At 39.7% G+C, this 18537-nt stretch overlaps 1 protein-coding gene across 1 annotated transcript; it reads right to left on the bottom strand.

The window, feature by feature from the left end:
- Positions 1–143: 143 nt before the first annotated feature.
- On the bottom strand, positions 144–17713 carry LOC133578135 (twinfilin-2-like). The gene is made up of 11 exons (XM_072912649.1): positions 17656–17713; positions 13628–13705; positions 13383–13561; positions 8106–8201; positions 7928–8032; positions 7837–7851; positions 7722–7757; positions 6567–6686; positions 6340–6490; positions 5423–5544; positions 144–311 (listed from the first exon to the last, which is right to left on the bottom strand). The coding sequence occupies exons 1-11, from the start codon at positions 17699–17701 to the stop codon at positions 144–146; spliced, it is 1116 nt and encodes a 371-aa protein (XP_072768750.1). The 5' UTR covers positions 17702–17713.
- Between the last annotated feature and the right edge of the window lie 824 nt (positions 17714–18537).

Here is an 18537-nt window from a genome sequence, read left to right as displayed (position 1 = left end):
AAAACAGCATAATAATAATAATAATGATAAGAAGAAGAACATATTGAGGATAAGCAGACAGCAAGCAGATGAGCTCTGCAGAATAAAAGCATGTCTTTTATTTCGGAATAAAACAAGTTTCTTGACAGATGTCAAACATGTGTTTACATTTCCTCGCCATTTTCCCCTGCACCCTTGTTGAGGCGTTTGTTGCCCCTCTTCCCTCCAGGTCCTCGGGGCTTGGCGAACACCTGCTTCAAGGTGTGCTCCATCGGATGGACCTCCTCGTACAGGAAGTCTTCTGTCAGGCTGTCGCCACTATCGATCTCCATCTGTACACACACACACACACACACACACACACACACACACACACACACACACACACACACACACACACACACACACACACACACACACACACACAATAATACACTACACAATAATAATGGTGTGTTGTTGTCATCTGCATACTCCGTTCATAACTGGGGAGCAACTAGCAGCAGATTCCTAACAACCGATTTAATATAAAGACTCTTTGTTGAGGAATTTGACAGTAGATTTAAAAACAGCTCCTATTATAAAGAGAATCTTTGACTTGCATTTGTACAGTATACCTGTCACAAAGATACTCTTGAGTCATTTTTCATTACATTCCCTAAAAACAGAAACACGCTCTTTTCATATAGAGGACAGCCTTCGCAAAAATGACTAATGATCTATTGCTAACGATGGATTCTTATGCGTCATTCATGTTGCTGCTTCTTGATCTTGGCGCTGCTTTCGATACCGTCGATCATAATATTTTATTAGAACGTATCAAAACACGTATTGGTATGTCAGACTTAGCCTTGTCTTGGTTTAACTCCTATCTTACTGACAGGATGCAGTGCGTCTCCCATAACAATTTGACCTCGGACTATGTTAAGGTAACGTGCAGAGTTCCCCAGGGTTCGGTTCTTGGCCCTGCACTCTTCAGCATCTACATGCTGCTGCTAGGTGACATCATACGCAAATACGGTGTTAGCTTTCACTGTTATGCTGATGACACCCAACTCTACATGCCCCTAAAGCTGACCAACACGTCAGATTGAAGTCACCTGGAGGCGTGTCTTAATGAAATTAAACAATGGATGTCCGCTAACTTTTTGCAACTCAACACCAAGAAAACGGAAATGCTGATTATCGGTCCTGCTAGACACCGACATCTATTTAATAATACCACTTTAACATTTGACAACCAAACAATTACACAAGGCGACTCGGTAAAGAATCTGGGTATTATCTTTGACCCAACTCTCGTTTGAGTCACACATTAAGAGTGTTACTAAAACGGCCTTCTTTCATCTCCGTAATATCGCTAAAATTTGTTCCATTTTGTCCACCACTGACGCTGAGATCATTATTCATGTGTTCGTTACGTCTCGTCTCGATTACTGTAACGTATCATTTTTAGGTCTCCCTATGTCTAGCATTAAAAGATTGCAGTTGGTACAAAATGCGGCTGCTAGACTTTTGACAAGAACAAGACAGTTTGATCATATTACGCCTATACTGGCTCACCTGCACTGGCTTCCTGTGCACTTAAGATGTGACTTTAAGCTTTTACTACTTACGTATAAAATACTACACAGTCTAGCTCCAGCCTATCTTGCTGATTGTATTGTATCATATGTCCTGGCCAGAAATTTGCGTTCAAAGAACTCCGGCTTATTAGTGATTCCCAGAGCCCAATAAAGTCTGCGGGCTATAGAGCGTTTTCTATTCGGGCTCCAGTACTCTGGAATGCCCTCCCGGTAACAGTTAGAGATGCTACCTCAGTAGAAGCATTTAAGTCCTATCTTAAAACTCATTTGTATACTCTAGCCTTTAAATAGACCCCCCTTTTAGACCAGTTGATCTGCCGTTTCTTTTCTGCTCTGCCCCCTCCACGGGCACAGGTTCGGTGGCCACGGATGAAGCGCTGGCTGTCCAGGGTCGGGACCCAGGGTGGACCGCTCTTCTGTGCATCGGTTGGGGACGTCTCTGCGCTGCTGACCTGTCTCCGCTCGGGATGGTCTCCTGCTGGACCCACTATGGACTGGACTCTCACTATTATGTTAGATCCACGATGGACTGGACTTTCACAATATTAACTAGATCCACTATGGACTGGACTCTCACAATATTATGCTAGATCCACTCGACGTCCATTGCACCAGTCGCCAAGGGGGGGTCCCCACATCTGCGGTCCCCTCCAAAGTTTCTCATTGTTATCCCATTGGGTTGAGTTTTTTCTTGCCCTGATGTGGGATCTGAGCCGAGGATGTCGTTGTGGCTTGTGCAGCCTTTTGAGACAGTCGTGATTTAGGGCTATATAAGTAAACATTGATTGATTGATTGATTGACTTTTGGTGAGCATTTTTGCATCAGATTGTCAAAAAAAGCAGAGGCCTCTTGTCATACAGAGGACCTTTGGCGAGAATGTTGTGTAAGCAACCTTGTGTGCTTATTGGAGGACCTTTTTTTGCACTAGTAAACGTGCACCTGCCACATAGAGGATCTTTGACAGCCTTTCTGAGGTAGATTCTTAAAAACAGCAGATAATTCCTATTATAGAGCGAAATCTTTGACAAGCATTTGTGCAGTACAGTAGTTCCTATAATAAAGCATTTCTGTCGTATAGAGGATCTTTGGCCAGAATTTTTGCATCGGATTCTCAAAAACAGGAGTGTACTCTTGTCGTATACAATAGATGCTCTTTGACTTGCGTTTTTGTAACAGATTCCTAAAAACAGCAGAGCCCTACTCTCACACAGAGGATCTTTGGCGAGAACGTTTGGATCCGATTCTCAAAAACAGGCGTGCACTCCTGTCATTTGCAGCATATCAGTGGTTCTCTAACTTTTTTCACCAAGCACCACCTCAGAAAACACTCGTCTCTCCAAATACCACCTTCTCAGTGGCCTTGTGGTTAGAGTGTTTGCCCTGAGATTGGTAGGTCGTGAGTTCAAACCCCGGCCGAGTCATACCAAAGACTATGAAAAAATGGGACCCATTACCTCCCTGCTTGGCACTCAGCATCAAGGAATTAAATCACCAAAATGATTCCTGGGCGCGGCCAGCGCTGCTGCTCACTGCTCCTCTCACCTCCCAGGGGGTGAACAAGGTGATGGGTCAAATGCAGAGAACAAATTTCACCACACGTAGTGTGTGTATGACAATCTTTGATACTTTAACTTTAATGACTGACATTAAAATACAGTAGTGTACTAGGCCTAAGTATTCATTAGAAACAAGGCAGAGGTTTTATTTAAAAGAGCCATATGTAATAATTTCATGTCAAGTCATCATTAAATGGCCCGGATATGTCAAAAGGCATTAATAAATCATGTTCTTTTCAAATACCTCTATAACTGACAACGGTAGTTCAGCCAGAATATGCACATTTCAAAATTCGATTTACAGCCCCGAAATCTTGTTATTGTTTTCATTTCGATGTCCCGCCCTCCACCGTTTGACCACTTAGAGAGTCTGTGAATGTGTCACATCCAGGTTGCCAGTTACGCACCGCCACATTCGTCGAGCTACTGCCACTGGTAAAGTTACTAAACATGTCAGACCTTAGTAAATGTTACATGAAAAAGCCAGGAACAAAACAGGGATTTGTATCAGGGATGCCTTTGAAAGATGGAGACAATTGAAGGTGGAGAAGATGTTTTCATCTGACGCCAAACTTGCTCATTTCCTCCTTGATAGGTAAGTAAGACATTTACGTTTTCTTATTACTTGTAGTACGTAAATGGAAATGGACATTTCATATGTAAACTATATTGTCCAATACAGTCTATGACCTTGTCTAACAAAGCTATTATGTTCGTGCAACGAATGCTTAGCATGCTAGCCCAGTCAATGAATATTTGCATCAGATTCTCAAAAACAGCAGAGCACGTATTGAGAGAATCTTTGATGAGCATTTGTGCAATAGAGGATTTTCTTTTAAAAAAGCACATCTTTTCTGTAATACAGAGGCTCTTTGACAAGTCATTTCTGCATCAGATTATTGGAAACAGCAGAGGCATCCCGTCATATACAGTAGATGATCTTTGACTTGCGCTTTTGCGGCAGATTCCTAAAAACAGCAGAGCACTACTGTCATATTTAGTCGTTCCTTGAACATAGCAGATTGCACCTGTCAAATAGAGGATCTTTGACAAGCATTTTTGAGGTACATTCCTAAAAACCGCAGAGCATGACTGTTATAGAGCGAATCTTTGACTAGCACTTGTGCAGTACAGTAGTTCCATGAAAAAAGCACAGCAAATTTGTTGTTATATCTTTAATGAGCAATTTTGTGTCAGATTCTTAAAAACTAGTGTTTTTTAATAGTAATTAATAAAAAATTGCAGAAGACTTCTTTGATATAAAGAGCTTTAAAAAGCGTTTTTAAGGTAGATTCCTAAAGACACACAGCCTTTTGTTGTGTAGAGGATCTTGGACGAGCTAAGTTTGCGTCAGATTTGTAAAAACAGCAGAAGCCTCCTGTTATATATATGATCTTTGCGAGCATTTTTGCAGTAGAACCTAAAAAACAACAGAAAACTTTTTTAAATTTTTTTATTTACATTAGATTACTTTTGATTTATGTTTTTCCAGAAGATTCCTAAAAACAGTAAATCTCTCCTGTCATATTATGGATCCTTAGCAAGCAGTTTTACAGTAGTTATTTGAAAACAACAGAGTGCACCTATCACATAGAGGATCTTTGACAAGTATTTTTTAGATAGATTCCTCAAAGCAAGAGGCATATGCTGTTTTTAAGAATCTGCTACAATAACGCAATTCAAAGATCCTCTATGCAATAAATTTTGAGCTTTATTAAAGGAACTACTGTACTGCACACCATCCATCCATTTTCTACCGCTTATTCCCTTTTGACTTGTCAAATATTATCTCTGAAGTGCTATGCTCTTTTTAGGAATATACCTCAAAAATCATCTATGTAACAAAATAAAAAAATAAAATAATTACAATTTATAATAGATAATATTAAAACATATGTTTGTTAACTAAACTGTCAATAATGTTAAAGTTCGAATGAAAATACAGTTTTCACCACTTTAGTCATAATTTTTCTCTATGACTTTATTTTCTTCTGTCTGTTTGAGATTGTCATTACTGCCACAAGTGGTGGAAAAGTGTATAACAACCGAGTATCCCTGTGGCCCATTTGGACCACAGCTGAGAAATAGATATTTTTAACTTAACAGCCACTGCTCCTGTCAAATAGAGGATCTTTGACTTGCTAGTTCAACATGGCTGAAATGAAATTAAGTCAGCATCAATGATAAAACACCACAAGGTGTGCTGCTTCATTGTACACAAGAATTGTACTGTTGCATGATGGGATACATTGTGTTCGTCTGAGGCCATATATGTCCACGTGTCAATGTGCCATCTGTACCTTCTTGGTGACTTCAAGCTGATAATCTCTCTCCACCTCCTCCAGAAGTCTGTTCTTACAGCTGGAGTACAGCATGCGCTCCTTTATGCTGCACGTGTAGCCAGGCATGGAATAGATGAACACTGCAAGAGAGGATCTTTGTGGGCAAGAACACTCAACTGTTGGGGATGGTCTCATCCAATACTCGGATCAGTCTGACTTACTCGATCCGATGTCGGAAAAATATATAACCTAAGAGTGTCGCAATACGACCTTTTCACTTCCAGTACGATACCGATATCGGAGCCTTAAGTATCGGCCAGGGGGGATTTTTATTTTATTTTTTTATTTTTTTGTCATGGGGGGAGGGAGGTTTTCTGGGTTGGTGCACTAATTGTAAGTGTATCTTGATTTTTATGTTGATTTAATAAAAAATAAAAAATAAATACAATAAAAAAAAAAAAAAATTCTTGTGCGGCCCGGTACCAACCAATCCACGGACCGGTACCGGGCCGCGGCCCGGTGGTTGGGCTCCACTGATATAGAGGATCTTTGACTCGCGTTTTTGCAGTGATACCTTAATTAAAAAAACTCAGCACATTTCTTTGATATAAAGATCTTTGGATTTTTTTAAGGGAGATTCCAAAAAACAGCACAGCCTTTTTGTAGTTTAGAGCATCTCTGATGAGCACTTTTGCGTCAGATTCTTAAAAACAGCAGAGACCTCCTGTCATATAGAAGATCTTAGTCGATAATTTTTGCGGTTTTTTTTGCACTAGGTACTGTGCTGCAGGGCTGCTTATATCCAATATTTCACATGCAAGCCAATGTAATCCGATACTTGTTTTTTTGCTGATATTAGACCGATATCAATGTGGGATCAGGACCCCTCTCGTACGTGAAAAGCAGCACATTGTTTACTGAGGATGCGTACTGACCGAGTGCCTCCTGAGCGCGGCCCTGATGAGAATGCTTGAAGATGAAGAAGTGATATCTGGGTGAGTCTGTGGGAATCCTGTAGGGGAGCTCACGCGTCTCCGTGGGTTTCGTGTGAACCAGCTCGATGGTTTCTTTCTCCACATCCAACCTCTGCAACGTCGCAAATACAGAGTTTGTCGTGCCAAGCACACTTTGGTGCAGACTTTGTTGTGTTCTGAGAGCAGACCAGTTGGATGTAGTTGATCCGCTTGTGCTTGAGCTGCTGCAGAGCACGCTTGGCCTCTTCTTGTAGAGGGAAGGCCAGACCCTGAGAGACCCTTTTGTCGATGCCGAACTCCATTGGAACCTGACATATTACATATATTTATTTGTTTTTTTATTTATTATATTGCATACAGTACAATGGCTAACATAGCATTTCATATGTTATTGTGTTCTTCTTTTTTTCAACTTTGTTATATTATACATTAATCTGGTGCGTTAATTTCTTTAATCAAATAAATATTAAACATTTACACATACAGAAGACAAATGCATAAAACGCTGCAAAATGTAATATATGAATACAAATAGCAGTGTGCACACAGACTAAACAATAAAAGACTGCCTGTGTATTTTTACATTTTTAATCAAATATTTTTTTCATATTGATACTAACCTATATGTGCTAACTTAGTGCTTCTCAATTGTTTTCTGTCATGTTATTTTTATATATTTTTTTACTGTATTGTATTATTTATCAATTGCACTGAATCTGGTAGTGTTTATAAAATTTGATCTAAACAAATATTATATGTAGCAATATTTTTTCTATTTCCCATATTTTTATTTTCATTATTTCATAATTTTTATTTATTTAATATTATATAAATAATTCCATCTTTTTTTTTTAAACCATTATATTCAATAATGAATGTATTATTGTTTTTTCATTTTTGTTATATTTGCATGCAAACACAATGCATTTTTTTAACATATATATTTAAAATTTTTAACTTTATTATATAATTTATTGTATTATTGCTTTGTGTTATTAATTGTTTCATTGTATACCACGATAAATGTATTACTAATTTGTGAGACTTTTTCCTATTCTTACATACAAACATTAACACGGCATCTTAAATGTTTTTTTATATTATTTTACTTATATTATTATCATGATTTACTGCACTAAGTATTGTTTAAAAAAAAAAAAAAATTTTAACAAAAAAAAAAATTATATTTGCATACAAACACTAACACAAACTTTAAATACATCATATAATATTTTATTTATATAGATATTTGTTATTGTTTTTCACTTAATCATATTATAATACAATGACTTCTTTTTTCTTTTCTTTTTTTAATAAATATTGAGTTTTTACGTGTTACATACTCTTGCACGAGGAGTCCCAATTCGTCTACGCTCATCCTGTGGACAAGCAAACATCATTTGTGGACATTTTAAATCAACAAATTTGAAAAAAAATGGGGCAATAAAACCAACTCACCCAAACAACTTTATCCTGCCGAGCAAACACAAAAACATTCGGTTAATTTCCTATTTCCACTTCATGTTAAAAAAAAAAAAACAGACTTTACTTCTGTGACTCGAATTCGTTGGAGTTCCTGTTCCGCCTCTGTGAGAGGCGGTGGAGAGCAACAGGAGGTCATGTGACGCAGGTAGCCCTGGAAGCACACGTCGTCCTGCCAGGAGATACCGACAACAAAAAGTGACTTTGAAGTTTAGGGTCAAGACGATTCGGACTTTGATACCGACCTCAACTGTGGCAAACACCTCGTCTTTGATGTAGCCGCCTCCAAATTCTTTCTTCAAGGTGGCACGAGTGGCCGCGTACACCATCTTCTGCCTCACCTGCATCACATCATAGTTGAGCTGATTCGAGCAAAACTGCTGTTTTTGCTTTATGAGAAGGAAAAATCTACTGTATTTGTATTTGGAACAGCTTCTATTAGATCAGGCCTGGGCAATTATTTTGACTCGGGGCGCCAAATTTAGAGAGAAAAATGTGTCTGGGGGCGGCCGGTATATCTATTTTTAGGAACACTACTACAAAACCTCACAATAATGTCTGATTGAATGCTAAAAACGTTATGACAGACCGCCTTAAAAAACGGAATGGAATTTACTTTTTTTTTTTACTGAATGAGACACCCAGGATGTACACGAAAATAAAGAATGTGGGATTTACAATATTAACTATGAACGCTAAAACACTGAATATTGACAACATATGAATGTCACACCCCCTCTCCATCGACATATTTTACAATCAAGCGAAACGCAACAAAAACGCAACAAACACGGCAAAATATGAACGCGAAGGGTAAAAAATAAACCCCACCTGATGATATATCACTAAGCTTTAAAACTTTGTCATCCCAGTGTTGTGTATAGGTGACAACGCAAATTAGTGTAATAAATTATCTATTAAAATGTCTAATGGCAATTACATAATATATTTGCCAGGGGCTGATAAATTCGAACTGCGGGTCAAAAATGGCCTCCAGGCCGCATGCTCGACACCATTGTGACATGCATGACAAAAGCACATATGTGTAATAACCAACTACGACTAACTGATCTCATTAATAATGAAGTATTTGTAATTATTCAATACGCCAAGGGCCAAAAAAAAGAAGCAGCGGGTCAAAAATGGTCCCCAGGCCACACTATAGACCAAGGGTCCCCAAACATTTTAACCCCAGGGCCGCATTGGGTTATAAAAATTTGGCCGGGGGCCGGACTGTATGTATGTATGTGTATATATATATATATATATATATATATATATATATATATATATATATATATATATATATATATATATATATACATATATACATATACATATATACATATATACATATGTATATACATACATACATACATATATATATACATATATACATATATACATATGTATATACATACATACATATATATATATATATATATATATATATATATATATATATGAGAATATATATATATATATATATATATATACATATATATGTATATATACATATACTGTATATATATATATATATGAATATATATATATATACTGTATATATATATATATATACATATATATGTATATATACATATACTGTATATATATATATATATATATGAATATATATATATATATACTGTGTATATATATATATATATATATATATATATATATATATATATGTATATATACATATACTGTATATATATATATATATATATGAATATATATATATATATATATTAGAGATGCGCGGATAGGCAATTATTTCATCCGCAACCGCATCAGAAAGTCGTCAACCATCCGCAATCCACCCGGTCTAACATTTGATCAGAACCGCATCCGCCCGCCATCCGCCCGCACCCGCCCGTTGTTATATATCTAATATAGACGATGCAAGGCATTAGTGAGGTTATAAAGCTTTTGCCTGTTAAAGAAAAGAGACTGATCCAATGCAGCATTCGCGTGCCACGCTGTCACGGCCCAGACGCACACCAGTGCGCAATCATATGGGAGCCGCGCTGAGCGCACCTCCAAGCGCGTCTCGCTGCCGGCGACGGCCGGGTATATGGGCCCGACGCTCCAGCGCCATCCATTTTCAGGGCTAGTTGATTCGGCAGGTGGGTTGTTACACACTCCTTAGCGGGTTCCAACTTCCATGACCACCGTCCTGCTGTCTATATCAACCAGGGTGAGCCCCACCCCTTTCGTGAGCGCACTGCGCGCGGAGTGACCCCTATTACGCGCCCCCGGCAACAGGGGTGGCGGGCAGGTAAGCTGCGCGGGCGGAGCGCGCGGAGTGACCCCTGTTACGAGCCCCCGGCCACGGGGGTGGCGGGCAGGTAAGATGCTTACCTGCTGCGCGTGACGCCGGCCGCGGCGAAGGCGGACGAGGCGGGGTGTCGGTGCGGTGGGCGCGGTGGTGACCCTGGACGTGCGTCGGGCCCTTCTCGCGGATCGCCTCAGCTACGGCTCCCGGTGGGGCCCTCTCGGGGGAAGGGGCCTCGGTCCCGGACCCCGGCGAGGCGTCGGGGGCCTTCTCCGCTCCGTAAAAGTGTCCATCTCTTTTTTTTTTTTCTTCTGTTGTGGCATATGCTGCAGGTGCCTGCTCGTTTTTCGTATGTGGGTAACAACATTTAACTATGTATATATATTTCCGAATTGGTTTAACTGCCACCCGCCTGAATCTATTTAAAATCTAATTTTTTTAAATTTCAATCGCCCGACCCGACCCGACCCGACCCGCTGATAAAATCAAATTTTTTAAAATTTCATCCGCCCGATTCGCGGATAATCCGCGGACTCCGCGGTTGTGCCCGCAAACCGCGCATCTCTAATATATATATATATATATATATATATATATATATATATATATATATATATATATATATATATATATATATACATATATATATATATATATATACACATATATATATATATATATATATATATATATACATACATACATACAGGTAAAAGCCAGTAAATTAGAATATTTAGAAAAACTTGATTTATTTCAGTAATTGCATTCAAAAGGTGTAACTTGTACATTATATTTATTCATTGCACACAGACTGATGCATTCAAATGTTTATTTCATTTAATTTTGATGATTTGAAGTGGCAACAAATGAAAATCCAAAATTCCGTGTGTCACAAAATTAGAATATTACTTAAGGCTAATACAAAAAAGGGATTTTTAGAAATTTTGGCCAACTGAAAAGTATGAAAATGAAAAATATGAGCATGTACAATACTCAATACTTGGTTGGAGCTCCTTTTGCCTCAATTACTGCGTTAATGCGGCGTGGCATGGAGTCGATGAGTTTCTGGCACTGCTCAGGTGTTATGAGAGCCCAGGTTGCTCTGATAGTGGCCTTCAACTCTTCTGCGTTTTTGGGTCTGGCATTCTGCATCTTCCTTTTCACAATACCCCACAGATTTTCTATGGGGCTAAGGTCAGGGGAGTTGGCGGGCCAATTTAGAACAGAAATACCATGGTCCGTAAACCAGGCACGGGTAGATTTTGCGCTGTATGCAGGCGCCAAGTCCTGTTGGAACTTGAAATCTCCATCTCCATAGAGCAGGTCAGCAGCAGGAAGCATGAAGTGCTCTAAAACTTGCTGGTAGACGGCTGCGTTGACCCTAGATCTCAGGAAACAGAGTGGACCGACACCAGCAGATGACATGGCACCCCAAACCATCACTGATGGTGGAAACTTTACACTAGACTTCAGGCAACGTGGATCCTGTGCCTCTCCTGTCTTCCTCCAGACTCTGGGACCTCGATTTCCAAAGGAAATGCAAAATTTGCATGGTTGGGTGATGGTTTGGGGTGCCATGTCATCTGCTGGTGTTGGTCCACTCTGTTTCCTGAGATCCAGGGTCAACGCAGCCGTCTACCAGCAAGTTTTAGAGCACTTCATGCTTCCTGCTGCTGACCTGCTCTATGGAGATGGAGATTTCAAGTTCCAACAGGACTTGGCGCCTGCACACAGCGCAAAATCTACCCGTGCCTGGTTTACGGACCATGGTATTTCTGTTCTAAATTGGCCCGCCAACTCCCCTGACCTTAGCCCCATAGAAAATCTGTGGGGTATTGTGAAAAGGAAGATGCAGAATGCCAGACCCAAAAACGCAGAAGAGTTGAAGGCCACTATCAGAGCAACCTGGGCTCTCATAACACCTGAGCAGTGCCAGAAACTCATCGACTCCATGCCACGCCGCATTAACGCAGTAATTGAGGCAAAAGGAGCTCCAACCAAGTATTGAGTATTGTACATGCTCATATTTTTCATTTTCATACTTTTCAGTTGGCCAACATTTCTAAAAATCCCTTTTTTGTATTAGCCTTAAGTAATATTCTAATTTTGTGACACACAGAATTTTGGATTTTCATTTGTTGCCACTTCAAATCATCAAAATTAAATGAAATAAACATTTGAATGCATCAGTCTGTGTGCAATGAATAAATATAATGTACAAGTTACACCTTTTGAATGCAATTACTGAAATAAATCAAGTTTTTCAAAATATTCTAATTTACTGGCTTTTACCTGTATATATAAAAAATTTACTTTTTTTTTTTTTTTTAACTTGGGACTTGCGCGGGCTGGATTTTGGACGGTGGCGGACCGAATCCGGCCGGCCGGCCGTAGTTTGGGGACCCCTGCTCTAGACATATATTGACAGTAGGGAAGGGATTCATATGGCCCCCTTCCTGTGTGGATCTCGCACGAGAGGAAGATGGGGGGTTAATCATTTTGCAATGCAGTCTGCTGAAAATGATGGAAAACACCACTCTACATAGCAACTGACAGTGGTCAAAGTTGGAATTGCCACAAAACGCATATAAGATAGTGGATAGTGCAACCCTCAATTTGTCACGTTTCTTGTGTCAGGTAAACCATACGCTGAGCTACCTGAACAATGTATTGCCGTCTAGGTTTTGTGTTATGCAAGACAAAGCAAATTAGTATAATAGCTAGCAATTTATTTAATGAATAATGACCTAATTGTAATTTTACAATATGCCAAGGGCCAATAAAAACAAGCTGTGGGTCAAAAATGGCCCCCAGACTTCAGACACAAATGTGCTAAGCTTTGGGAATAAAACATTGGCGTCTCAGCTTTGTGTTATACGTGACAAATCTTATATCTTATATGTTATTCATTTACAAAATGTTTATATATAATTTAATTGTCAGGGGCCAATAAAAACAAGTTGTGGGTCAAAAATGGCCTCGGACCACACTTTACAAGCAAATGTGGACAAACAATTGCCATCTTAGTTTTGTGTTATGTTACACAATATTGCAATATATGATAATAGATCCTATTACTGTATAAATAATGATTTGAATTGTTTTTTTGTTGTTTCCACTCCAGCGGTAGAAAATGGATGGATGTTGTCGCAAGCAACTGACGTTTCCAACTTAGGTCTCACAAGTGTGCTTGCGTTGGTCTTTCTATTTCTAATCTTTGTGTCTCTGCGTCCTGGGGACATACCGGCGACTGGTCAGGTGACCACGCAATGAAGATCCACTCGTAGCCCAGTGCATTATGGGAGTCCAGGCGGTAGAGGAAGTAGCAGGGCTCCTGTGGCGTCAGCAGAGGTAACAGGAAGTGGTCGTAGTCCTTGTCCCAGCTCTGTGCCGGCGGTCTGCACGACTCTAGCACCAACTCCTCTGATCACAAACATTCCATGTGAGCCGAGTCCAAATCTTCCAAGTCCTCTTTGGAAACATGATTACCGTTTTTGATGACAATCTTCATGATCCTGACGGCCCCTGCCCTTGCCTGCGCCAGGAAGTCTTTGAGCTCAGATGTTGCTAATGTCAAGAAAAGAAAACATCAAACAAATCCAACAGATTGTGGCTTTATATGTAATACAGAGCAGTGGAAAAAAACTAGTTTAGTTTAGAACACGATAGGTCAATGGGGCAGTTATGATTGAGCCCAATGAACTCTGCCTAGCAACAAGTGGTCTGACTGACATGATAATTCTGTTGATATAATGCGGGGGTCTGCAACGGGCGGCTCTTCAGCGCCGCCCCAGTGGCTCCTTTGAGTTTGTTTTTTTTAAATGTATGAAAATGGAAAAAGATGAGGAAAAAATATATCTTTTGTTTGAATATGGTTTCTGTATGAGAAAAAACATGACACAACCATTCCTAATAGTTAGAAATCCCACTGTTTACATTAAACATGCTTCACTGATGAGAGTATTTGGCCCGCGCCATTTTGTCCTACCAATTTCGGAGGTCCTTGAATGCACCGTAGTTTGTTTACATGTACAACTTTCCTTGATACTGCCACAGAAAGAAGTGTTTTATGCCACTCCTTCCTAGACTTCCTTTTTTTTTTTTTTTTTTTAATTGTCATTCAAATTTAAACTTTACAGTACAGATAAGAACGAAATTTTGTTGCATTAGCTCATGGTAGTGCAGGATAAAAGAGCAATGTCTCTATTTGTCCACCAAACGTTTTATGCTGTGCGTGAATGCCAGTGACGGGCGGTGAGGTTGATGGCTGGTGAGGCACTGACTTCATCACAGTCAGATTTACAAACATATGAACCCTAAAGAGTATCTTATTCACCATTTGATTGGCAGCAGTTAATGGGTTATGTTTAAAAGCTCATACCAGCATTCTTCCCTGCTTGGCACTCAGCATCAAGGGTTGGAATTGGGGGTTAAATCACCAAAAATGATTCCCGGGTGCGGCACCGCTGCTGCCCACTGCTCCCCTCACATCCCAGGGGGTGAGCAAGGGGATGGGTCAAATGCAGAGGACACATTTCACCTCACCTAGTGTGTGTGTGACAATCATTGCTACTTTAACTTAACTTTAACTTTACACATACAAACTGCAGCATACAAAAAAGCACATTTAATAAAAAAAAACGTTATTATGGTCTTACCTTTACTTATAAGTGCGGGAACAGTGGTGTTCGTGTTGGAGGAGTTGTCAATGAATGAAATATGAAATCCGTGCTGCAGTCTGCAGGTGTACCTAATGTTGTGTCCCTGCAGTCGTTCACGGCTCCTCTGGCGCGAGCAATGTTGTTTTTGCACTTTTTGGCTTCTTGTTAAGTAACTTTTTTTGGGTGGATTCGGTCTTGCACGTGGAGGTTTGGGTGTGGGCTTTGGTTGGTGTGGCGCTCCCATCGGGGGGTGCAGTCTGCGGAGGAGGTGCAATAACCGGCACCAGGAGGCGGGGTTACGCGAGCCTCACACAGTGCGTCTTCGCAGCAGTTTTATGATTGCTCAGCACAAGAAATACTTTACACACATACAGTTGTTGACAAAATACACTGTACATTATATACCTCAGCTAACTAAACTATGGAAATGTATAATATAGTTAATATAGCAATACGGTCTCACTGCACAGCAGGCCAGCAGTTAGCCGAGTCCGCAATCCATGGTGAGGCACAACTGAGTGACGTGCCTCAACTGGCTGCTGATCACCGCAAGTCTCTTCTCAGTATTTGAACCGCAAATGTGAAAATTCAGCGATTTTGAATAAAAATAATCTAAAACTGGTGAAGTTAAACAGAAAATAACTTTATAGTATAATCACTGGATACATATAACAATTTAATTAATCGTTTGTCTTTTTACATTTTTTTTCTTTCCATGATGGCAGGTGAGGCCCCGCCTCCAGTGACCGCACGTCACTGGTGAATGCCCAAAGGTGAGCTTTGTTGATGTTATTGACTTGTATGGAGTGCTAATCAGACATATTTGGTCACTTACATCATATGTTGTCTTCATTATAAGACTTATCTAAGACTTTTAAAGTAGTTTTGATAGTAGGCTAATATAGCGAATATAAACACTTACATCATGTGTTGCCTTCATTATAAGACTTATATACGGCGTGGCGAAGTTGGGAGAGTGGCCGTGCCAACAATCTGAGGGTTACTGGTTCAATCCCCACCTTCTACCATCCTAGTCACGTCCGTTGTGTCCTTGAGCAAGACACTTCACCCTTGCTCCTGATGGGCCTGGTTAGCGCCATGCATGGCAGCTCCCGCCATCAGTGTGTGAATGTGTGTGTGTCAATGGGTGAATGTGGAAAATAGTGTCAAAGCGCTTTGAGTTCCTTAAAAAGATAGAAAAGCGCTATACAAGTACGACCCATTTACCATATAAGACTTTTAAAGTAATTTTGATAGTAGGCTAATATAGCTAATATAGACACTTACATCATGTGTTGTCTTCATTATAAGACTTATATAAGACTTTTAAAGTCATTTTGATAGTAGGCCAATATAGCTAATATAGACACTTACATCATGTGTTGTCTTCATCATAACAATTATACAAGGCTTTACATTTTTTGCGGCGCGAGACAGATTTTTAAAAACAATTTTTTTAGTCTAGTATGGCTCTTTCAACATTTTGGGTTGCCGACTCCTGATATAATGGAAAAAAACAAATATCAGAAAAAGCTACAAAACAACAAGAGAAACGTTGCAATATTTTGACCACTAATCCGTGCCATACGTTAATCAGTTAATAACATTAATATCAATTAAAAACGACAATGTTAAACTGTGTGACCAGGGATGGGATCAGAAATATTATAAAAAATGAAAAATGGGGGTATTTGAGTATCCACCTGCAAGGCAGGAAAAATGATTGAGTTAATTTTTATTGATTGTTTGATTGATTACCGTCTCAAGCTTGCAGGGAACCAACCCATCCTTGTCCCCTCCCCAAAATGTTTACTCGGCCATAAATAACCATTTTGGCATGAAAAACAAAATCTAAATTCTGGGAAAAAAACAGACATCTCTCTATGACGTTGTTGCTAAATAATTATGACTTTATTCATGTCATACAGTAGTACCTCAACTTATATCTCAAATGTTGTCTTCACACTACCTTTTTTTCCTTCCCATGGCTGGGAAACAAAGTCATCTCGATTTAGCTATAAGCTAAGACCGGATGTTTTGATCAGATCTTACAGGTTTCACTGTGGTAGTTGCCATGCCAACTCATGGCGGAATGCTTGTAATTTAAATTCTTGCTTGCAATTTAAAACATAACAATCAGCCAAAATGCTGCTCTTAAGTTAAGGTATTGCTGTACTTCAACATTTCAGCCCCAAAGTATTTCAACCTCATTCAGAAAATGAGATGACATAAAACGTATTTTATGAATAAGGTTCCAAAATAGTCATCTTCCTGGTATGCAGCGTATTTATTGGCCAAGGGATATATTTGTAATGAAAAACCCTCTCAGGTTGACCTGAAGCTAAACAAGAACCTGAGACGCCGCAGAGAGAACAAACGATCCAGGCCGAAGTTACATGACTTACATAAGCTAAAAAAAAACATGAATAATGTCGGAAAAACAAGCAAATACGTAAAAAAAATGACAAGTTTGATGCTGAAACTACATTTGTGTCAAGCATCATCCTCCTTTTCTTCCCATATTGCCATGGTTACCAAAGGCAGCGCTCTCATAAATGATACATGATCAGGTGAGAAAGGTGAGAGAGGCGAGCTTCAGGCCAATTGTCCACCTGTGCTCCTGTTACCAAATGCCTTAACACCCCAATATTCCGGTAAAAACAAAAATTTAGTGAGTATAAAGTACTAAAAAGAGGCATTTAGGTTTATCTACCAACTTGGTGTGTGATGATAAAACCGCAAAATTGTGTTAGATTTGAAAGAATAACAAGTGGTGAGTTGTTAAAAAAAAAGTAGCGAACTGGAAACAGACAACAAAAATGAGTTAAGAGTAAAAAAAAAGAAGTGCAAACATACCATTAATCCCAGTTTGGTGTGACATCTTTTGGCAGGCTGCTTTCATGGACCAAGCAGGTTCTCGACAGGAAGTTTACCTGTCCACTGATGGAGGACAAGACACACACACACACACACACACACAAGTGACACTACCTCTTCTGGAGATTCCTCACACCTGAAACGCAATCTGCGGAACTTTGCAGGGCGATGAGTAATATCTCTGCTGTCAGAGGATATGGCAACCTGACCACTCAGCTAAAAGCGCCCGCACTTTTAAAAAAGACTACTTGTTTCCCACCCCCCACACACATGTGTGGGGCATGTTGAATTTCTAACCTTCATATAAGCGCTTATGACTGCATCATCTCAAATTGCGCTCAGAAAGGTGACACCACCGCCGGGAGAATCTGACCATTTCAACATTGCTCCCTGGAGCGAGGATGCTGGGTGGGGGGTCAACGCCTGAGTGTACAATACATCTCAATGACCCTTTTATTACACCTTCTCAAGGGACAATACTTTACACAGGATCTACAGTACTTTAGAGTAGCCCGTGTACGGCTTGTATAGCACCGCAGCTCCCCAGTGACGGCAGTAATATAATGCAGCCCCAGACCATCATGCTGAACTGTAGGCAAGACACAATTATCTTGCTATTTCGCTTGTTTTGCCAGATATTTACACGGTGGTGAACCGTCAAGGCCAGCGAGGCCTTCTCTGCTGGCCTAACATAACCAGAAGTCATGATCATAATTAAAGATAACAGTAATTTTTCATTTCCTTTCCCTAAATATCTAAAAGTATTCATATTCTCTTCATGTCATATTATGCTCCTTCCAGCGCTGAGAGTTTTTATCCAATCAGAATTCAGCTAGTTTATGTTGCCATGCTGTACAAAAT

The sequence above is a fragment of the Nerophis lumbriciformis genome, linkage group LG38 (genome assembly GCF_033978685.3).
Source record: "Nerophis lumbriciformis linkage group LG38, RoL_Nlum_v2.1, whole genome shotgun sequence".
Taxonomy (NCBI): domain Eukaryota; kingdom Metazoa; phylum Chordata; class Actinopteri; order Syngnathiformes; family Syngnathidae; genus Nerophis; species Nerophis lumbriciformis.
The sequence above is the reverse complement of the archived record's forward strand: the minus strand, read 5'-3'. Positions and strand labels throughout refer to the sequence as shown.

Excerpts from the sequence above, each read along its gene's own strand:
- LOC133578135 (XM_072912649.1), bottom strand. The coding sequence starts at position 17,701 with ATGAAAGCAGCCTGCCAAAAGATGTCACACCAAACTGGGATTAATG. Across the intron at positions 6,491-6,566 it reads GGATCAACTACATCCAACTG|AGGTTGGATGTGGAGAAAGA; the intron begins GTCTGCTCTCAG and ends GCGACGTTGCAG. Across the intron at positions 5,545-6,339 it reads CCGCGCTCAGGAGGCACTCG|TGTTCATCTATTCCATGCCT; the intron begins GTCAGTACGCAT and ends CCTCTCTTGCAG.